Here is a 23,140-nt window from a genome sequence, read left to right as displayed (position 1 = left end):
GTTAATTACGTCACTTTAGATAAAAGTGTCTGCTAGTCAGTGTTGTATAGTAACGAAGTAGAAATACTTCGTTACTGTACTTAAGTAGTTTTTTGGGATATCTGTACTTTACTTTAGCCTACTACTTATATTTCTGATGACTTTTACTTTTACTTCGCTACATTTTGCAAAGAAAACTGATACTTTTACTCCGATACATTTCCCCTGAAACCTTCGTTACTCGTTACAAAATCGAATCATCTTTAGAAAAAATATTAATCATGAGAGTGATGAGACCAAAGTCGGGGACTGTGGTAGAACAGACTCCAAGCAGGTTTGGCGAATCAGCTGTCCTAGCACACGTTAATGCGATTTTTCCGTTCATAAAAGCCCCCTTAGTTACCGTTGCTACGTCAGCTAAAACTCCGAGGACTGTTCCCAAAAGCATGGCTACGACGAGGACAAGCCGCGCTATATCTGTCAGTGTGTCAGTGATTCTTTTTGGAGTAATATATCCGCGATATCCTCCAGATCAAGGCAAAATGGACTGCAATATGCAGTGGAAGAACATATCAAAAACATTAAGATCAACAACGAAGGGGACACAACAATAATCAAAGCAATAGCATACAGGTGTCAATCAGGGAATAGCTCAGCGTGCAATTTCAGACGGTAACATTAACATTTTGACGTCAACATTTTGATTTTAACATTAACACATTTGTTGAAGAGAGTGGTAATAATACCAGTTGACATTAACCATAACTGTTTGTGGATGTTATCTTAACTAGATAGTTAGTTACCACCTAGCAAAAGTGTAGATCGCTATCTAGACATAAGCAGCTTCATTTGCAGACGTAGCAGCCTATGTGTTTGTCTTTGTCGATGTAGGCAGTAGTCAAGTTGAGGGGGGATGGGGGGGGATGGCATCCCCCTTAGGTATTAAAATGGTCAAAACCATCCCCCTTATGAAACGGCCATCCCCCCTTCCCATCCCCTGTAACCGCGGCCTGGCTCCAGCTCAAGTGCTCACTGACTTTTCTCTTGGTGTACAGAATTTTAATATTATAAAATAAACATCTAAAATGCATAATGGAAAACCCCTCTGCTTAATATGCCAGACTTCACTGTCGCATTTTAAAGCCTTGAACTTGCGTCTCTCCACACACGATGCTAACATAGCCCAGGAGATCCTAAAGGCACAAGGCAAGCACAAGGTATACTTTGATACGTCAGTCAGAGAAACAGACTCTGCTTTTTTGGACATTTACGAAGTAGCCTACTCTGAAACGGTCACATTGGCATCGTATCAGGTGTCATGGAATATTGCTCGATCAAAAAAAGTCATATAGTGAGGGAGAGTTTTAAAATTGAACAGAGGATATCTGACATTAACTATAATTAGCACCTATCTCAGCAGATGTCTTCAATATGTTTATTTTTGTGCCATATTATAAATCTACATTTGTTAATTTGTCTTCCTAAAACCTACTAGAGGACACTATTTAAAAGGTTATTTTCAAAAAAAAAGGGAGGCAACTGCTGTGATTAAGGTCTTCTCCAGGCACAGTCTGTTTCTCTGCTTTGTTTTGATCACAGTCATTGCAGAGAAGGAGGCCTCACATAAATATGTGGAGGCAAAGGGTAGTAGCTGCTCCTAAACTTTCTCTCCCAGATCAGGGTGCTCCTGCTTCACACACATCCAAAACAAAATCTCAGTAGATGTCTTCAATATGTTTATATTTGTGCCATATTTTAAATCTAAATGTGTTAATTTCTCTTCCTAAAACCCACTAGAGGACACTATTATTATTAGGTTATTTTCAAAAAATTCTTATGGGGGAGCATGCCCCCAAACCCCCCTAGTTTTGCTGGGTCACAGGAAAAATAATAAGTTTTATGTAGGGCCTTATCCCCCCCCCAAAAGTGGTACCATAGATTCGTGTAGCTCTTCAAAATGATGTTGGGTTTTGTTGTGGCTCTTTGAGCTGGACTGGTTAGTCACCCCTGGTCAAGATCAATGACAGGAGTATCTGACACGTATATCCATAGCATTCATGTTGTTTTACAGTAATAGAAAATAATAATTATCTTTGTGCTTAAACAATAATCAAATAAAAGTGTTTTTAAGCTCGGGGGGGGGGGGGGGGGGGGGAGGGGCATGCCCCCCGGAACCCCCTCGCAGGATCACAGATCCACCATCCCCCCTGGCTTTTTTTTACAACTTGACCACTGGATGTAGGCCTATTGAGTAGAGAGTTGGGTTCAAATCAGCCCATGTTTATAAGTTTGCTCATTTTAGTCTGAATAAACTTCATTATTCTCAAAATTCTGACCCTTTGTTTTTTTATTAACAGCATTTACTTTTTTTTTTACTTTGTACTTTTACTTTCAATACTTAAGTACATTTAATATCAGAAAATTACTTTTGATACTTAAGTACAGTAAAGATCAGATACTTTAATACTTTTACTTAAGTAATATTCTAAAAGGTGACTTTTACTTGAGTAATTTTCCAGTAACGTATCTGTACTTTTACTCAAGTATGGCTTTTGAGTACTTTATACAACACTGCTGCTAGTCCTCGACATTGAATTAAAGGTCCCATTGTGTGCTTTCAAAAACACTGGGATATTTGATGACCCCACCCTTGTATTTTAAAAGTAACAGTACAATAACATTTGAAACTTCTTGAGGTATGGTTTTATAGGCCACTAGTTTTGGTACGATCTTCAAATTCGTTTTGATAGCATATGGTCATGTGAAGGATATAAACACCTCCGTCTTCCCCACTAGCCATTCAGAATACGCCCTATGTAGTTCTGTGTACTGGGCTGGAACACCATGCAAAATGGAAGAAAAGCTTTCACATGCATGACATTGCCAGCTATACTGCCAAGACACTACTTATGTTTTGGCAAGCTTCTATCAGTGTCAGCTGGGCTGTTGGTGGTGTTTGCAAGGTTTGTGCATGCCTGTTAGGTAGTAAACTCCCTTCCTTTCAGTGGCACAGAAATGACCAAGTCATTGTTAGCGATCGACCATCTGAATACAAAGTTGGTTGAGGGTTTTATGACTCAAAAGTGCAATGTACCCATTCTGTGCTACACACTGTGCCATTTAGTGTTTTCAGATTTCAGTTCAACACACTTGCCTGCTACTACAAATAAACAATTACAGCAGTTGGACGCCTCAAGGTTGTGAGATTTATTTAAATGAGTCAAAATGCACATTTACTGCACGTCACAAAATGGGGTAACACCATAAAACCACTTATTAAAATAAAAAAATTAAAAGGAGAAAAAAATTGTGACACTCATATGTAAAGAGGTCGTCAAAAAACAAAAGCAAAACCTTTTGAGATTCAAATTTCATAGAAATGCTCTAGAATAAAAATAGGTATACAATTCAAAAGTAAAAAAAAAAAAAAAAAAAAAAAAAAAAAACTCATATGATCCACTTAAAGAGACACTGACTCCATCTTGAAATATCTGGCCAGTAGGTACTCGTACCATGGGCCTATAACAGCATCCTATGCATCAGCTGTCCAGTGGACAAATACAAAAAATGTCCAAGTAAAGTAATTTACAAAAATATACAGAATAGAAAAATAAATATCTGCAGGGTATTTGAACGTTATTGGGTGCGGGGTGAGTGAGGACTGTGTCTACACGTGCTCAGGGAAGCCCAGCTGCTAGGATGCTGCCCAGTAGAGCGCGGTCTTTCAGGGCGTTCTCCACATCCTTCTCTTCGATCTTCAGAGACACCTGAGGAACAAGACAGGGACAAACTAAGATGCAGACCAGCAGACAATGGAAACTCTAATGTACACAAGAGTTACCCGAGTACCAGTACGATTCAATCAAATGAAGGACCGATGCATGTCTCGGTGAGTGAAGGGCTGTGTGTGTGTGTATGTGTGTGTGTGTGTGTGTGTGTGTGTGTGTGTGTGTGGACGTTGGACACAATCCTTAAGGCTTATGATGTGAGGCAGGAAAGGTATGCTATATGTGTAAATACCTTAGTGAGACGGGCCTCCTTGGCCTTCTTGAGGGAGAAGATGCCCTGGCTCTCCAGCAGGCTGCAGAGGGAGAGGCACTCGCCCTGCCCCGCGCCCCCCACCTGCCTCTGGGCACACAGTTTGGCGTAGGCCTCTGACAGCTGGAGATAAAGAAACCCACCGTTAGCTGCAGCTCAACTCAAAATGTTTAACCCAAGACTTCTGATCTATGCATCAAAGAAAGATGGACGAAAGTCACTAGTTATGGTCTCTTAAGGCAGTAATCCACACTGTTCCATCTTGCGTACTTTAATGTTCTCGCTATGCACACCATTCCTCATGCGATCAGTCCTTCCATATACTTAAATCTAGCATCCTTATTTGCCCCCCCCCATACAAATCAAGAAGAATATCAAGTCTGGTAAAGCCAGTCACTGCAATCAGTCCTCATACTATGGTACACAAAAGCGATCATGGCTCCACCACATCTAGTCTCCTCACCTTGCCCAGGGGAATCTCCCGGTTCTTCCCGCTGCGCGTGAGCAGCAGCAAACAGCAGACCAGGAGCTTCTGCTGCAGGGGGAAGCTCTCGCCCTCGGACCCGTTGCTGCTGCTGCTGACCATGCGGTCGCCGTACACCTCCGACAGCACCCGCGCAACCTGGGGCACGCTCACACGGACAGCTGGAGAGGGGAGGGAAGAACAGGACAGGAGTGAGACGTGGCTCTGCAGGTTGTTTAAAAGAGGAATCAATAATGACATAGTTCAGTGGCAATCTACATTTTCACTGCTGATTGTTTCATAGGTTCATGAGTTTTCCCAGAGCGAAACAGAAATCTGTGGCCAACTCGTAGTGCCAGTTTAGGAAGGCAAAAAGCCAAAGCTTTACCTTTGGTGTTGGCTGTAGAATCAGACGACTTCTTTGACCTTTCATCAGACTCGACCATTTCAACTGCTCGCCTGAAAGAGAAACAAGAGACCATTAGCACTTCTGTTTAGGCCCTATGTTAATATTAATGCCCTATGCTGAATTAAAACCAACTACCGACTTCAACATTAGATCATTAATCTAAGGTATTTTTAAAAGAGGACAGACTTCAGCAGTGAGAATTTGGCCACATCTGGCTAGCTGACTCACCTGCAGATGTCCAGGACTTTCCGCGCATCTCCCGACACGGCAGACACCTTTCTGGCACAGAACTGAACGGCTGCTGCATCCAGCACTCCATCCCCACCCGCCTGGAAGAGGGAGGAGGTTTTAAAGGCCATCAGGGATGTGAACTACAATCACACGCAGTACCAATCTACCATCCAAGACTTCATGAATGTGATTAAAAGGACTGAATGAATAACTAATGGACCAATACAGATAGAAGGATAATAATAAGTCAAAGTAAATAATGAGTAAAAACACAACTCAAATATCTGCTATACACTGTACTATGCACACATGCATCAAGATTGTTTTCAAGGCATCCAAAACGCAGAGCCTTGTTGAGCCCTCAGGCTTGCCGTACCTGTGTGAGGCGGTCCTGGACAATGGCGGTGAGCTCCTGCCTGCTGTAGGGAGGGAAGTGCAGCAGCTGGGGTCGGCAGTGGGGGTTCGCCTGGAGCCGAGGCAGGATGCGGTCCGTCAGGTCCAGAGCGTTGGCAATGCCTGCAGATGAGAAGTAGCATTAGCAGAGCGTCTCGACAAACAGATCTCAGATCTGTCCAAACCCCCCCCCCAGGTTCTACACAGTCGCTCCTCCCAACACACCAGCAAACATTCACTCACACAGAGAGCACCGAACACTCACCGATAAGACACAGGCGGGATCGAGGGAGGTAGGGCCACTCAAAGATTGTGTAGAGAACATCCTGGCATTTGCTGTCCAACTGATCCATCTCGTCCAAAACCAGCAGGCTATGGGTAAGCAACACAGGGAGGCAGAAGACCATTATAATACAATCTCGAACAAATACCCATACAAGGACTTTGTGGGCCCTCAAGGCTTAGCTTGGTCGCCACGGCTACATAAATGAATGCTGGCAGCTCTTACACAGTGGGTCCACTGCTGGTGAGGAGCTTCTCCAGTCGGCCCTCGCTGTGGCCCTTCGTGCCCCCCAGTTTCTCGGCCAGCAGGGGGAAGATGCCGTGAGAGCTGCGCAGCGTCATGCAGTTAATCACCACCTTCTGCACACCCTTCAGCAGATCCTGTGGGCAACAACGGAGGGAAGGGTCAATTCAACTAGAAATGTAACCAAACTCGACAAAGCTTTTTAAATAATGAGCCCCTTTTATAAAAGATTCACAGGATATTCTTATGCTCACAGCAAGCCACATACAATCTCAAGAGGATAAATAGGGTAGCCCCAAAAACTAAATATTTAGGTTTGTCTACAAGAACAAGCCCATTATCTTTAACAATTGAGAGGGCAATTCTACAGTTCTAAGAGAGACTGTCCAGTCCTGGCAGGAGGTGTGCCCCACTCACCTCTCTCTCCTGGAGCACACAGTTGAGGCATGCGGTCTTGCCTGTGCCGGGGGCACCGGAGACGTAGAGGCTGGAGGGGACACCCGGCACGACGTGGGACTCCAGGAAGGACACGATGGCGGCGCGCTCAGCCTGGCGTGAGTGCAGCCGCTCGGGCACGGCCGTGTGGAGAGCCTGCTTCACACTCTGGTACTGAGACTCTATGACAGGGAAATTACAGACTAGGGTTAGCAACGGTTCATTCAGACATCGGTGTATGCAATAAATGAGACACAGTCATACGAATACATTATATTACTACACATTAAGTACTGTAACTAGTGTGTTCATGCTGATAAAGGCTGGCCCAGGTCAGGATGGTATACAGTAAAACACTGACCATTTCTAGACTAATGCACTTGCAACGTGGGGTCTAGATATCACATAGACTACATATTGACCATATAAGTGAGAGTATGGATTCATAACCATGTCAAAAGTGGAACTTACTCTGTTCGGAGAAGAGACGGGTGCTCACAGCTTTCCCCTCCGGCCGAACACGGGGGCTCTTGCAGGGGGTCTCCTGCCTCTTGGGAGACTGACGAGACAGGGGAGAGAGGGGGAAATCTACACGTTTTGGGCGAGTGGGAGAGGAGAAAACGGGGGTGTTCTCGTCAAAGGAGAGCTTGCGGGGGGAGCCTGTCTTCGTCTTGTAGGGAGAGAGCGTCAGCTTGTTGGGGGACGCCACCAGTTTGTGGGGAGACGTCAGGGCAACTCGGCTCTGCTTTGGGGGAGAACCCAGCAGACATGGAGAGGTGTTGCACCCGTTTTCATCGCCTGAAATGAAAAGGTGGCCTCAGTGAATTTACAGCCACTTATACACCAAGGACTCTTCAGACAACGAGCCACAGAATACAAGCTGGGTCTGCACTACCAGGGTAATGTTCAGCTTCGTATACAGAATATAAACAGTTACAGTTTTGACTAAATATTTGTTTTTAACAGAGTCGCCCCATCTCCTGTTGATCAATCAACATTCAACTTAAAACATTTCGAGCCCGAGTAGAGCTGAGTACCCACCCATGCGTTTCCTTGGGCTCAGGGGCAGTCTGGGAGACAGCGGGGCACTCTTGAGAGCAGCATGTCTGGGGGAGACTGGGGCACTATGGGCCGGGACTGTGGCAACTGCTGGAGGGGGGACCTCCGGATCCAGCTGCGTGGAGCTCTTTGAGCAGGAGATGGTCCTGGAGGACTTCCGTCGGGGGAACTGCAGGGTGGGCTGACTCCGGGACCGTGTGCTGGGCATTTTCACACTGTGTCGCACCACAGACTTCAAGGAGACGACAGGAAGGGTGATCTGCAGAAGAAAGGAGGGAGTTGCATAATGGCATTATACCTTGGTCATCAGAGGCAAACGCGAAAAAGATAAATTATAGGTGGGAAATTATCTGAGATTAGTCATCTTAACAGGTTAAAGAATATTGCAGGAATTGCATCGGGTGACATTCAACATTACGACAGGTACTTGATGGCTAAGCTACGTGCATCAAGTTAGCATCAACACAGAATGAATGTGATGATCAGATCAATGAAAGTCTCCCAACACTAGCATGGTCTTTAGCATGCCTAGAATTAGTAGATAGCTGCAACTCCAAGGTCCTTCTCTCTTGGTATCCGGAGTTACTTCACAGTGATGTGTGAAAGTGTTACCATGAAAGGCTACAGTAGCGGGACAGTTAAATGGCGGAAGGACAATGCGACGTCTGAAATGTGGCGCCAACTATTCAATATATGTATTCTTTAAATTCACCTTCAATAGAAGGTTGGCCGTAATGTTTCGTTATTGGAGCATTCTTGAGAATGTCCACAGAGATCAAGTCAGTTAGTCAGCATTGAAGACCATCTACAGGTATGCTAACTCGAATGCCAGGTAAATAAACCATTCACAAGCAAAGAATCCCAAGAAAATAAACAGGCTATTCAAACTTTAAATATATGCAACATCACGCTGTCGTTTTAATATGACCATTCAGTAACTTAGTTGAATAAAATAAGTTTTGGGCTTTGGGCTTGGAAGCTGATAACCCCCAAATCGGCGCCAAAGTTGGCTATCGATAATTCTAAAACGAGTTGGCAATAGGTTAACATTAGGCGGAAATCACAAAAGCATTGTTGCTTCACGCCTTCATTGAAAAAGCACATATTTTCTCGAATCAATAAAAAAAATCAATGAAATTCTTACCTTTAATTCACAATGTACTTCTCTTCCCGAGACGAAATAGTAGGTCTTCAGTGAAACAAGTCGGACTGTCGAACTGCCGCCAATTTAGTAAGTATGCCTCAGCTGATGTTACCGCCTCCTGGCGTCTATTCGTCACTCAAGGGTGCCGTCATCTGTTTCTACCGTTTTATTGGCCGAAAGCATTTTATGCTCCAGAAAGGCAGCGAATGGGATGTACTGCAACCTCACAGCTGTCGTGGCGGGATATTCAGCTATTGTCAACAAATATTTTCGCGGATTTTTTTTCCCGGGAACTGTACTCTTGTTCGACATATGCTGTGAAAGAAACCTGGCTCTATTATACTTTTGTTACATTTTATCGGGTTACAACAGTTACACGTGTAACCATGGTGTATATAAAGTTTGGTCACATTGTCAGAACCTAAGCTTTAGCTTATCCACGAGCAATGAGTCAGTAGCCAGAAGTGGAATATAGGCTACTCAATTTTTGAAATGCACCCCTTATGTTTAAATGTAAAGTCAAAGCGACTGGCAGTGCTTTTTCCCGTGGGCGGTGTAGTTCTTTTTCCCGTTTTTTCTATATCAAACCGGTCAAAATGATTCTATTCGCGCATTAGGTAGAATTATGATCATTGTTAAATGCGTAACCCTGGACTGCACCACTTTCTGTTATACGAAAACTCAGTGTGACTAGTAGTAGTGAAGTGTATTTTCCTGGTTTCTGTATCAAAACAGACAAAATGATACAACTGCCTAGGTTATCACACTACTTGTTATGAAAATTGTAAAGACCAGTAGTGGGACCCTAGAGAACAATACCCGACACAACGAATAACGCCTATGGACGCAGACACGTGACCCACATTACAACGTACACAATAGTCCCCATTGCTAAGCTTATCACTTGTTACTAAAACAAGAACCACCGTTGTTAAAGTGTTGAATACCCATTGTTCTACTTGCTGAAATGATGACACTCAAGTCAATGACATTAAACAATTCCCCATTTTTTTTATTTCAAATGATAAAACATTGATAGATATTATGAGTTTAAAGCTAGGATAGACTTGGCTAACCAACACCAAACAAAAACAGGTGAACACTTCAGAGGACAGCAAGAACTCTGATCTGACCTCTGACCTGTGACAAGACATTTAGCGCTGATATGTTTCTATAGGCATCACATCATGAGTGCCGACAGGTTTCTCACATTACCCAAAACTCCTCTAAAAGATCTCTTTCATTATTTTTCATAAGCTATATTACAAGACTTTACATTATTTAAAAACAGAACAATGACTAAGATATGCATTGTACATATTATTGTTTATTTTCCTGCTGTGAAAATTGCATTATTACTACTATTATTGTTGCTGAATATATATTTAGCAAAACGTGCATGTACCGATATAATCTCAGATAAATTTAAGGCAACACCCAGCCACAGTGGGCCGCTGTCACAACATAATGATACAGAAAGAAAAAAAAAACATCAAATGGGTCTGAGTATATCACAGAAATGACATGTACAACACAACGGTAGGTTCACAATGGCAAGCATTTTTGTGGGGTTTCTTGTAGAGACCGATGGGGACAGAACCTGGACCCCCGGCACATCTAAAGGATACAACTGGTCAACAGTCACCAGGCAAATTGGTAAATAGTTTCATTGGCAACGGGAAGGAAATAATATTTATATATTATATATAAGAAAAAAACCTTATCAAACTTATAAATCATCCCTTATTTTCCTCCACATCAGAGGTAAAACACAATGACAATGCCCCTTATAATGAGACTGACGCTGATCAGTGTAAATCTAAACACAAATTAGAATTTAAAGAGGGGTATCTGAAAAGCCTGAAAAATGTTACAATTCTTTACATGCCTGCTTGCTGACTTAAAGCAAAGAGGAATGATTGCTGGAATCTGAAACCGTGCCAGTGACTGTAACAACCAGAGAGTAGTCATGTTCTGAATTTGCAGTCACATCCTTCGTACTCACTAGGAGAGACTGGGAGCAAAGGACATCACTGCCCCCTACTGGGTATAGAGTGCATAAGACGCATGGACTGCCATGCACGTCCTTTGCTAATTCACATTGGATTAGGGCATCTTTTTGGCAAGTTGGGCCTGGAATGCGAAATCAAATCACCGCATCTTGGGAATGTGAATGTCATAAAAGCAGCAGCATAGTGTTCAGGCTAAGGTAGGTGAACATACGGCTTTGGCCCTATAGTGTTTCGCCACATAATGGTAAACAGAATTAGTCCACCCCTTCGGGTCCTGTGTCTCGCACAGAAATTCTTTGAGTTATCGCAGGAAATAGTGTTTTGATTGGTGACCTGCTTAGTGTTTTGCATCTCCATGAAGTCTGCAAATCCCCAGATTTGCATCACTGAACAACACAGCCATTCAAGGCTTAGCAATTGTGTCATAGTAGCAATGCAAATATTGACACTAAATAACCCTATATTTGAGCACTGGCACTCACAGTGTGAACACCGACACCATGGGTTCAATCCTAGATTACATTGTCAGTTTATAATGATTATAAAGTGTTTATTTACTTGAGTGGATCATAGATATAAAAGTCAACCGAACACAGGTGGGGGAAAAAAATGGGGTATTACGAAACATACTTTCCAAAGTGTACACATTTTAACATTGTGCAAATATATTATCTTGACAAACAACTCAAGGAACCATGCCTGAGATGCAACCCAGCCACTCAACAGACATGACATAAATCCGCCCTCTATATCAACAACAACAAACGTCCATCACTGGCATGAGTTTTGGTGTACGTGCCACTCCATTATACAACCCTAGCTGTGCTGTGGAGGAAGAACAGAGGTAAACAACAGGACCTACAGCACTGCTGTGTCAAAGCTATAACCGTGGTGTCGTGTGCGTGAGTGTGCGTGTGTGTGTGTGTGTGTGCACATGTGTGTCAACAGTGACAGGGAAGAGAAAATTACGAGATCATTAAATATTGACAAAGAATTTGAAAGGCAACGTGTGATCTTTGAAAAGGAATGATTGTCCCACAGCGAGAACCACCCTGAGGATGATGGTCCAGTAAACCCAACCAACCAACAAACTAAATCAGATCAAGATAAGTTCCACATTTTCCATCTCCAAGTTCCCTAGGATCAGCCCCTTTCTATTTTCTTGGGAAGCACATGAAGATTTAGTTAATAAGTGCTTCCAATCATAAATAAGTATATTTTCATGGCCAAGTAGTTGACTGTACCAGTCCATACAACTACAGGGGGGGCCAGACATGATTATTTAACGTCACAGGGCAAAGTCTGTTTTTGCTTTGTAATCTTCAAGTGTAGTGTGCAGTTGGCGCAGTTCAAGAGCACCGTTTTTTCAAAGACGAGTCGGAAAAAAAAAGAGGGTCAGAAAATGATTGTCTTGGGCTCTGGCTGGTGGTCATGAGTGTTTTCTCTGGTTAAACAGTCTGTGTAGTGAGAGAAAACAAGTGACACAGAGGTAGGAATAGGAAGAGAGGAAGAGAGAGAGAGAGAGAGAGAGAGGGAGAGAGAGAGAGAGAAAGCATGCAAGTCAGATTGACTCGGAGAGACTGTTCTTCCTTTAAAGACAGAGGGAGCGGTGCATTGGTTTATCTGGTGGAGTCCTCGTCCCGAGTCTTAAGTTGTTCACCTGAAAATGGGAGGGGCTGGAGGCGCGCCCCTGGAAATTCCTACAGGAAGTGACGAAACAAAGCTTTGTTTTAGAACATCCTCTCATTTTTTTTGCCAGCAACATATCAAACATCGTCTCATTTATACACAACCACCAATTCTGTTCATTCTTACGGGCACAAGGCCCAACGTCCTGTAAATTGCTATTACATTACTCGCCGCCCTCTTGGTTAGTAACAATGCCTGGCTAAACGACTAGCTCGTTTTTCAAAACCATACGTATCCTTGTGAACTCTGACGGTGCGGGACAAGAGTCTTTACCTCTGTTCAGTTTGCTTGGGTAGCTCTTGCTGAAGTGCACATACTCTTCTGGAGGTGGGAGGTCTTCAATGGAATGGAAATTGAACTTGGACTCAAAGTCATCTGTTAGGAGAGAAAAGGCAATGAGAAAAAAACTGCAGGCCAGGTGGAGTATTCCTAGGTAGCGTGCAGTGGGTGCTTATCAGAAGGAAGTGGTTGACTGTTTGACTGTGGATGGGGGTGGGGTGTTTTGCATGTGGGTAAGAGACAGAGGGTGAATGGGGGGGGGAAGAAAAAAGATCACAGGATATGCAGAGGGTATAATTTCCCTGATGGTCTAAACTGATACATTGGGTTCAAAACAATTTAGCAAACAAGAGTGAAGTCATGAGTGTGAGGTCGTTCACATGTGTTCTATTTAGTTGTTTTAGTCTGTAAAACTACGGGTCATGGCTTTAATGGACTGTAAATTGTGAAATCTGACTATGTTACGAGTTGGCTGATATGAGCCCCAAAGCCTTTTTGTTTGACGTTACACTTTTATTGGCAATCATTTTCAGCAGCTGTGGGAGGAGCTCAGTAACGTCCACGATCGGGTCCAAATAACTAAGATAAATTCTAGTTTTGGCACATAAATGTAAAATTACAATCCTGGTAGCAATTAGATTTCAACATTCACATGGGGCAAAAGGTTACTTGTGTTGTGAACTATGCCCACGGCCATGTTCTAGCTAAAGCTTAATTACGTATCCAGCAGAAAACAGGTAACTTCTGCGTCACTCTGACGTCCCTCATATTCCCCCAATTTCCATCTGGGAAAAGCCCCGCCCGAATTTAGCCTTGCTTTCTGCCGTCGTCTATGCCGATATTGTTTTGCTTCATGTTTCCTTTGCTTCTTTAACAACAAGGATTAATGCTCCATTGCTTTTTCTTGTGCTGAATACGAAGTGTGATCCTCCATTTGTCATTTGCTGTGTGAGAGCATCTCATCCTCTGCCATGGGCATCTGGTCACCCATTGCTACTGGCCACAGCCTCCTCAAATAAAGGGAGCTTTATGCTACAACTGGGTGGCTGTTCAAGTCTACAAGTACCAGCTCAGCAGATGTCTCGGAAAACCCAAAGTCAAACTAGTGACGGACTACTGTGCGGGACAATATAGTATGGAGTCCTGTGCTGCCTAGAAACAATTATCTGAGCTCACCATCTCTTAGCTCTCAGAATGATGAGGAAGTGAACAGGCATGACATTTGAATTCCTGAGGAGTTATTTTGCCTAGTGTTATTTTTGTAACCTCGGAGTGCCTTGCGACCGTGAAGGGGTAAAACACACTGGAGTGGAACCTCTATTGTTCCACACACACACACACACACACACACACACACACACACACACACACACACACAGTGTTCAGGTGTTCAGGGATGGCGAAGTTCTGAAGAGGTTCATATATCTGGGGCTATTGAAATGAACAGGATAGTTTATATTTGACCATATGTATAGAAAATAGAAATTATTATTTAAAAAGACTATTACACTGCAATACATATTCATGGGGACCAATATGCTGACCCATGCCCTTGAAGAAAGTATTTTCCAACACCCCCACAAAATCCTCACACAAGCATTTTTATATAAATATGCATCCAAACATGAGAATCATGAGTGAACACACAGAGAAGCTCTTCTAGGTAAAAACGATCCATTAAGTGAAGCCCAGTAGGCCTAAATCACACCAAGTGACCGGAGAAGGGACTCACCCGCAGAGCCCCTGGAGTGGTTCACAGGGGTGGAGTGGCCATTCCGGAGGGGTGGAGGGGGAGGCGGGGGTTGGGCTGGGGTCCGAGAGGAGAGGGGTGGTGCAGGCTTGGCGCGGGCAGGTGGCTCGTTGCGGGCAGGAGGCTCGGCGCGGACAGGAAGCTCGGCACGGGCTGGAGGCTCGGCGGTGGAGCCGTGCACCCGGTAAGGGGGCGGGAGAGGAGGTGCGTCACGGCTGCCATTTCGAGAGCTGGATGGTGGAAGCTGAGGAGCTACATTTGGAGGTGGGGGGATAAAAAAAAAAAAAAAACACATCCAAATAAATATATTACCATGACACAGTCACCATACTAGGCCACATAAAAAATGGGAAGGGTCAATCCTAATCATAAATAATCCTAATCATAAATCTCACCCATGAATGAAGTATTAAATAAATAAAGTATAGACTCCACCAGATTAGAATTCTAAGCAGTTTGTACATCATCACAACCACACACAGTATGGTGACGCATACTTCATCTTAATCACGGCTCAGTGACATTTATGTAGGGCAAGTCCTCAATGGAAACCCTCTTTTCCAGTACCCGACTCCAGCTGGCATCCTGGCATTTCCTGGAGGCTTGGATGCTCCTACGCTTAAGCCTTCTCCTCCTTCCTACCACTGACGCAGTCACATTATACCAGCAACACATTTCACATCACATTTTTTCACACCCCGAGTTGCACAAACTGGGCATACTGGCAATCAAAATAATTGAAATGCCTTGAATTGTTTTCATCTGGTTTGAGTACAATACAGGCAAACTCTGTATTTTGTTTGGAAAGGTAAATGGCAATAAAAATCACTCAGCACAATTCTGCTCCTTCCTGTCCTGACAGGACAGAGCATCCTCAACAAAAACACCCTGTAGACTAAAATTAAACCTTTTTGATATTAACTGCAATATCTGCTGCAGACTGCACCCAATCTAGACCAACTGCTATTGCAAGAGGGTCCAGGTGCTAAATTCTACTTGAGCCTTGGTAGCTAGTCTGCGAAGATGATTGGAAGGTCAGACTAAACTGGTACTATTTCAGAGGAACTGTTCCAAAAGTGAACCACTTGCCAAGTACACATACTGTACATGCAATTTCATGATATGCAGAAATACTTCAGCCATTCTCAACAGAGAAGGTACAGCTCAACCGCACACATGAAGGATGTCAGAGTGTGACAGAAAAGGCAGAGGGAGAAAAGAATAAGGGCAAGTGACAGCTGGCATTGCCCGCCATGACAGAACAAAGGTATGTCGGAATATTCCAGAGGCCTGCGGAATGCAGAGGAACCAGGCGGCCTTGCCGTCAAATACATCCATCCACTAAACCAATCCTTTTCTCTTCCCTGATAAACAAGTGCCCTGCTGTTTGAGGTCAAAAGCTTCATTCCTTCACTCATAGTATACACAGACAGTACTGTCAGTGATGAGGGTAACTGAGTTACAAGTACAATCACAAGTTAGCACCTTTTGGACAGTTATTCTACTTTGCCATTCTGTTCAATTCCTATCAAAAGGATAAGTGATGATAAAAGTAATGACTGAATGACTTATGATTTTTATGCTAAAATGAAGACAACTGGTGATGACACCTACATGATGCTTGAACAGTAAGCTGGTATGTCTAATATGCACACATACACTTTTCAAATGTCAGCGAGTTTAGCCGTTTTAGACTCCGAGATGGAGAGCTGGTCTGCTGTGCTACGTAAGGGTGTTTCACACAAACTCGTGACTGTACCTGATCTCCGTCCTGGTGGATCGCGAGCAGGAGGTGGCGGCCGTCCTCCCTGGCCTGATGGGTTAAACGCTGGCGGAGGGGGTGGTGCCTGGGTCCGGGCGTGGCTGCCCTTGTGCAGCGAGTTCCTCCTCTGTGGTAGCATGGGGGCCGGGTCGCCGTTGGCGGCCGAGGGGGACTGCCGGTAAGGCGGAGGCGGCGGAGGAGCGGAAGAAGAGATGGAGGACGATGATGAGGAAGACGAGCGCGTCATGGGAGGGTTCCTCGAGTTGTTGGAGGAATGGTGCGGAGTGCGTGGGAGGGGTTTGTCCCGGCTATGGGACGAACTACTAGGAGGAGGCTTGGGCCCGGGCGTCGGATTGGGTGAAGGGTTTCCACGGCGATTGAAGGGAGGCGGAGGAGGAGGGGCGGAGGAGCTGGGCTTCACGCCTCCAACAGAGGAAGAGGAAGAGGAAGATGAGAGGTAGCTGCCTCCGTTTGAGGGCCGGGAGATGTCGGGGAGAGAGGGGCGCTGGGAGCGAGGCTGGGGTGGGGGTGAGGAGCGGTCACTGTCGCCGTGACGACCTGCGGGGGACGCGGCCCGACCAGGTGGGCGAGGAGCAGAGGGGCGAGAGCCGGGGGGGCGGAGAGCAGATCTGCCCACTGTGCCATCTGCATGGGAACACAGGAAAATAACACAACGGATGAACATCACTCAGCACACCAGCACATTACACTACGACAATAAGAAACACTATATGGCACAAGAACACAGAAGAGAAGAGTTTTCTACATTTGTAATTTTTTTGACACTCTTTTGCTGTCCACATTTCAGCCAAAAGGTTCTTGATACTTCAGCTCAACAGCCAAAAGAATTACCCCCTCCCTTCCATTCTCTTGACCAAAGTGTTGATTGGCTGGAATTGTTTATGGTTCAGTGCAGGCCACCATGTTTGTTTCCCATTTTATTTACAGAGCCAGGAATGTGTACAAAACACTGGAGTTTTTTTTAGCACACACACTGAACAGACAACTAGAGGACTCTGCCTTTAAGAAGGTAGTTGGCTCATAAGCCTACAATAAAGGCTAATCATTTGTCAAATTGACAATGTGACTGCACAGGTAGATTACAAGGGGGAAACCCCAACTGGGAAATACTTGCCTCCGACTGGCCGAAGCTTGGGCACGCCTCCTGCAAAGAGGCCTCCCATTGGCATGGGTCCACCACCACCTCCTCCTCCTCCTCCTCCTCCTCCTGACGATCCACCTCCACCCCCTCCAGATTCTGAAGAAACATTAGACACAGACATGCTGAACATCCCCTTAATGTCCATTATTGTTCACCATTTACAGTGTTTCAGTTGAAAATAGGAATGGTAGCGTGAACACTAACAGACAGATGTAAAGCAAACAGGGTGTTATCAAGAGGAAACGGAGAGTTCACAGTTCGTAGGTCATTCGGATCATACATTTAGAGGCAATGCAAGGGCGAGGAAAGGGAAAACCCATGTACTTGTAATGCAGTCCGGGCAGCTTGTGCCCTGCGGGTTGGTCAATCATTAGCCAGAGAAACGCTGGGTGTCAACCACTGGTTGGTGACATGGTACAGTAGCGCAAGTCAACCAGAGAGAGGGCAAGTGCTACCAGCTGTGCTTAATGCTTTAGATGTAAAGCAGCTGAGGGGTTGTGCAGAGGAGTGCTGTGACACTACCAGAGCGTCCTACTCTAAAAGCACAGAACCTGCAACCTTGTGCAATAGCATCAACCATTATACCACTGAGCCACCAGAGCTCATGTTACCCTCAGAGCTTTTTTCTTGGATGAGCATGTCTAGTAAAAGAATAAACAATCAAAGTTTGAAATATTGTTTTCAATATTTCTTGTTTTACAGCTGTTTGAGAGTGTGTATATTAAAACTGTATTTGTATTCCAGTGTGACTTACTCTCTATGATGGGTGCACTCCTGTCATTGACTGCGGCCACCTTCTTGAGTCTGGCCCCATTGCATATGTCGTTAAGCAGCGCCCCTCTGCCTTTGGCTTCGTCCCTGTTGAGTTTGGGCGGAACAATGTTTGCCTACGAGACACAGATGAGAAACATTTACACACCTCTGCAGCTGGGAAGCTCAGAAGGTACAAAAATAGGAGATCACAACATTTTTTATTGCAGTTATTGCGATATGCATTAAGCATTATGCGTCAAGTTTGGATTGTGCATTCCAACACCATCATTGGAAAATGTACGTCTGTTTGTTTGTTTAAAAGGTTTATACTGGGAGATCATAAACGTGCAAAGTAGTTTGGCAGTTGGCAATTAAGTCATAGACAGATCTTACAAGAAACTCTGTGGTCAAAAGACACTCATATAATATTATCCCATTTCCCAACATTTCTGTACCTTCTTCATATACACCCCAGTTCTGATATTTTGTTACGAATGAAATAAAATGTCTGCATAGTGTAACAAAGGCCTTCAAATTGGCATGAGAGCCTGACTATGAAACCAAGAAAACTGCTCATTGTAACTGTAACTGAGAACTACACATATTTAATTTTGTCTCCACAACATACCTACATCATACGTAATTATGACAAGTATTTACTTCTTATGATTACACTCAAAAAATATCATTCTTCAGCAGCTGTAAACAAAGTCTACACCCTAAGTAAGCATGAAAAAAGGTTCTAGGTATAACCCTAAACTTTGTTGAAAAACCTCAGCAAAAAAAATCGCCATGTTAACACATGGGAGGGTCATGACCTCGTTGATTGGCATGCACTGACCTGGTTGAACGTGGGGGGTGGTGGGGGTCCCGGAGGGGGAGGGGGTGGTGGAGGGGGCATCCTGCCGTCCCAGTGCCCTCACTAGGCAGCGCTCAGGCCGGAGACTCCAAACTTCTGCGCTTGCGTTCTCGCCACTCACATACACTTGGGCCACAACTGCAGAAAGAGAAGAGACAGGGTTGAGCATCTTAAAAAGGGCTGTGCGTGGGCAACACACCCAACAACAACAGGAGTACATACAACCAGCAAGCACAGTCAAAAACTAAAATATGAACCACAAACAAGCAGCAATTTGGAACAAAAAAACTCAACACACCCATTTACTCACTCACACACCAACACAACATATTTGACCTACATACACAACATACATCTCCCGGAGCACAATTGTCAACAGGTTTTAGGCCTTAGTCCTTACGTAGAGGAGAAACTTAATTTTTCTCACAACACAAAGTGAGAAAGTCCGCTCACAAGAGCGGTTGTGACTCCCACCCTCTTCACCTGAATCCTTCTCAACGGTGCCCAAACCAGTTCTGTCTGTTGGCCTTGTCTGTTCTTTCAATGAGTCAAACTTCTGCTTTTCACACCCATTATCCTCCTGCCCCTTCCAAGCGGAACAAAAGACTCCAGGGCTGCTCATTGGGCCGACTGTCAGAGCAGGTTTCTCAGAAGAAATGATACCTGCCCACAACCATCAATACCTGGTGGAATGTCACCAGGCCAGCTTGCTTTTCAGCAGGTGTGTGGCATTACTTAAATACTGCAAACGTGACTGTGATTGGCCAACTGAAAAAAGTCTAATTATTGTCTTTTCAGCATATGAACAGAATTTTCCAGATTTTGGGGGGATGATAAATTACCATTGCAGTCTTTTTTAAATGACATAAACACAGTTGAGTCGGCCTACACAGTGTTCAGAAAACCGGTTTAGTCATGTCGGGGGGAGAGATTCTTCATTCAGTCTCAGCGCAAGTATGTACACGCACGGTGCAAGGTCCAGGTTTTCTACAGAGCGCAACAAGATAGATCCCAACTGTTCTAACAGTGGTATTAGTTCTTTCCACAATCCTAAAACAGCGGTGTCTCAAATATATCGTAGACAGTTGAAATGTCAGGATTTTAACTTTTACTCTAGGCTAGGTTACTTGGCACCCTATGCTTTGCATAAACTACAAACACAAAATATTGCGAACAAGGAAAACGACGAGCTTAGCATTCAGGTCCAGGTATGACATTATTGGCAATTTATGGAAAACCCGACTATCATACAATTTGTGAAGAAATATATGTTGCGCAATCTGAAATCGTAATTATTAAACAGAAAGCAGGTCAAACTGATAAGATATTTTCCTGACATAATAAGACACGTCTGACAAATAAGGCCACACATCAAAACAACCATTAGGCTAAATGTCAATGTACGCCCTTGTAAAAACTAAAATAAAGTAGCCTACTGATAATGGAAAGACAGCGTTTGAGGTAGACTTCTAACGTTCATTCCATGGTCTACAAAATCTTCTCACTTGAAGCTTTTAAGATTCTACCGACGGCTGCTATGCAATCATGGCAAGTGGGTTACGTAGAGTTTGTTCAAACCATCTGAAATACCGTTTCAGATTGTCAAAGGTATTGAAAGGTGCGCAAAAAGGTGCACTATCTCTAGCCGTTACCTGCGAACAAACATACACAATAGCCTACCTAATAGTCTGTTATTAACCATCTGCTATATCGATACCAACATGCTGTCAACGACGCACCCAGTGTTACATTAGCTAGCATGGCTTTTTTCGAGTCTTGTCATAACAACACAAGGCAAAACAACTAAGGCGAAAAGATAGCATGTAACAACTATTCAAGAAACATATGGCTGTCAGTCAGACGAGCAAGTTCCCAAACTCGAGACAAAATAACAAGCTAGCTGGCAACAATTGTTATTGTCACCCACCGATAATGTTCCTCATCACATTGCCGCGTGTATGCGAAGACTGTAAGTGTTACTGACCGTCATGGTGATGAACAGCAATGGATGTATGGAATCGGCGTTCAGTTTCAGGCCGAAGTGAGTTCCAAATCTGTGGCAGTGTAAAGTTTAGGGCTACTTGCCACTACGTCTCGCGCACTTCGTGGCTCCTCCGACGTCGGTTCCCAGAAACCCGGAAATTGGAAGTCTGTTCAAAATGGAGGCAGACTGCCGAATAATCCCGAGAGTCGCCGGGGGAAAAATAATGAGAAAAACAGCGACATCCTTTGCCCACGCTCACCTATACCACAGGTTACGTCTATTCAGTATGTTTGCTCTATGGATCTTGTCAAACTCAAATGTATCTCATAATGTTGTGTCCAAAACCAACGAATAGCAGGAGCCTGCCACATTACCACACTTGAAAGTTTACATAAGCACTTTGGCATGAAGAAAAAGTAAAATTCTGTTTCAATGGTTATAGTCAGTGTGCATGGTGTGTGTTTTATGATAGGCTACACAGATTGGTTACAATGGGAGAGGCACTTTTTTTCTTCTGTGCATGAGTTGGCCTGGTTTGGCCTTAGGTAAACTGGAGCATAGGCTAGACGTTAATGCATATCTTTGAAGGCCTCATTGCTCACAGACTGTTGGTGGGCCCAGCTTGCTGCAAGATGATGTAAGGACAGTATTGTCTTTTGAACAGTTCTGATTTGTAGTGCAAATTCTGTCATTGTCCTACATGACAAAGAAACACTCACACCACTAAACCTCCCTATAGTTTCTCAGAGTGGCAGTCAGATACATTTAGTCCAGACAAGCGCTTCTTCATTGAGAGTTTCTCCCCAATGAGCCTAGTATCTATCTGAGGGGTCTGTTACTTTTAGACAACATGGCAATATTTAAATTCAATTAATTGTGAATATTGTAAGCAGAGCCATCTCACAGACCTACAGTTTATGCTCAAATCACAACTGACAAAACATTTTCTTGGCCGCTGGTGAAATATAGAATTTTAATACATTCCATCATTGTTAGACTTCTTAAAACCTCACAACATATTGAAATAAAAAAATACACAATTAAAACAAAAATATAATATTTGAGTCTTTATACATGACTTTATACATAATGTTTTTTTACAACATGTACATGGAATAGCAAAATTATTGTGATGAAAAGTTCTATATGAAACTGTTCAAAAGCTAAGTTAGACACCCATACAATGGCAATTTAACACATAAATCTGTAAGTGCAGACTTTTAAACAATTTTGTAGAGAATATAATTTCCTTCATGGATGATGTTTCACAGTGTATGGCCTTTCATTTTTCAAGTGAGTGGTTTTGGTTGTTCTGTCAATCCATTTCTGTCACAGTGACTCTCTATACAATAATATGCAGATTGATATTCTTCATATCAGTCCAAGAAGATTAAATCGAGACCCTTTCAATGTTGCGTCTGGGACATCAAGGTCAACATTTGACGTACTTACATCCAGACTTTTGAGAGAGTTTAATTTTCCATTATAGAGTTCTCTTTTAGTTTTTGATCTTTCTTCTATATCCACGCCAACTGAGTCTAAAAACTCCATTGATTTGGGGCGCTTCTTTTTCTGTACATCACCATCTCCAGGCTTCTGTGCTTTGGCAAAGCCTGCCATGTCAGTCTTGCTAACATGTATACTAGATTCTGGCAGGGTCATTACTCTATCTCGCGGAGGTGGAAATTCAGGGAGTGGAACCTTCGTGTCTAGTGCACTGGCCATGACATTCTCCTTACTGACTGGATAGCTTGCTCTGCCTTTAGTCTTCCTGGAGGGGCGAACATTATTTGAGAATTTCACATCGGCATCTAAATCAAGGGCATCATTTCTCAACTTCTTGTGACTCTTATATTTACCCAAGGTGGCATCAATGTCAAGATCTGGAATTCTGGGTTCTTTTAAAGTACCTGAAACCTGTACTTGGCCCTCTGGCATCTTCCCATTTACTTTTGGAGAAAGTTTTAAGTTTGGTTCAGTGATGTTGCCATTGTAGGCATTTGGGTTTTGGTCTCCTTTAATACTGGGAATAGAAAGATCCATGTCAGGTATGGTAATTCCACCACCAACATCTGGACCATCCAAACCTCCTATTTTAGGTGGTGACAGATTCAGATCTCCTGATAGATCACAATCTCCATCTATGTCAACATCTGGGCCCTTCAGTCCTGGAGGGCTAAACTTTGGCATTTTCAATTTGGGCATTTTTAATG

General features: G+C 43.8%; 2 protein-coding genes across 2 annotated transcripts; both read right to left on the bottom strand.

The window, feature by feature from the left end:
- Positions 1 to 3,656: 3,656 nt before the first annotated feature.
- Positions 3,657 to 8,701, bottom strand: cdc6 (cell division cycle 6 homolog; the record flags this gene model as incomplete). Its single annotated transcript, XM_080835115.1, has 12 exons — positions 8,678 to 8,701; positions 7,516 to 7,792; positions 6,946 to 7,272; positions 6,457 to 6,656; positions 6,022 to 6,176; positions 5,779 to 5,885; positions 5,497 to 5,636; positions 5,118 to 5,218; positions 4,869 to 4,939; positions 4,481 to 4,662; positions 4,000 to 4,140; positions 3,657 to 3,746 (listed from the first exon to the last, which is right to left on the bottom strand). Exons 2-12 carry the CDS (start codon positions 7,739 to 7,741, stop codon positions 3,657 to 3,659), a joined length of 1,740 nt encoding a protein of 579 aa, XP_080691241.1. The 5' UTR covers positions 7,742 to 7,792; positions 8,678 to 8,701.
- Positions 8,702 to 9,688: 987 nt separating this feature from the next.
- wipf2a (WAS/WASL interacting protein family, member 2a) lies at positions 9,689 to 21,066 on the bottom strand. Its single transcript, XM_080832677.1, has 8 exons — positions 20,928 to 21,066; positions 18,926 to 19,081; positions 18,086 to 18,218; positions 17,305 to 17,427; positions 16,167 to 16,814; positions 14,390 to 14,659; positions 12,652 to 12,753; positions 9,689 to 12,389 (listed from the first exon to the last, which is right to left on the bottom strand). The coding sequence occupies exons 2-8, from the start codon at positions 18,983 to 18,985 to the stop codon at positions 12,346 to 12,348; spliced, it is 1,380 nt and encodes a 459-aa protein (XP_080688803.1). The 5' UTR covers positions 18,986 to 19,081; positions 20,928 to 21,066; the 3' UTR covers positions 9,689 to 12,345.
- Between the last annotated feature and the right edge of the window lie 2,074 nt (positions 21,067 to 23,140).

Source organism: Sprattus sprattus (genome assembly GCF_963457725.1).
Source record: "Sprattus sprattus genome assembly, chromosome: 1".
NCBI classification, from domain to species: Eukaryota; Metazoa; Chordata; class Actinopteri; order Clupeiformes; family Clupeidae; genus Sprattus; species Sprattus sprattus.
The sequence above is the reverse complement of the archived record's forward strand: the minus strand, read 5'-3'. Positions and strand labels throughout refer to the sequence as shown.

What these genes read in the sequence shown, in the direction of transcription:
- wipf2a (XM_080832677.1), bottom strand. Translation starts at nt 18,985, where the DNA reads ATGCCCCCTCCACCACCCCCTCCCCCTCCGGGACCCCCACCACCCCCC. An exon ending in TCCACCAGGACGGAGATCAG is followed by an intron (nt 14,660 to 16,166) that starts GTACAGTCACGA and finishes CTCCAAATGTAG; the next exon opens with CTCCTCAGCTTCCACCATCC. An exon ending in CCACTCCAGGGGCTCTGCGG is followed by an intron (nt 12,754 to 14,389) that starts GTGAGTCCCTTC and finishes CTCTCCTAACAG; the next exon opens with ATGACTTTGAGTCCAAGTTC.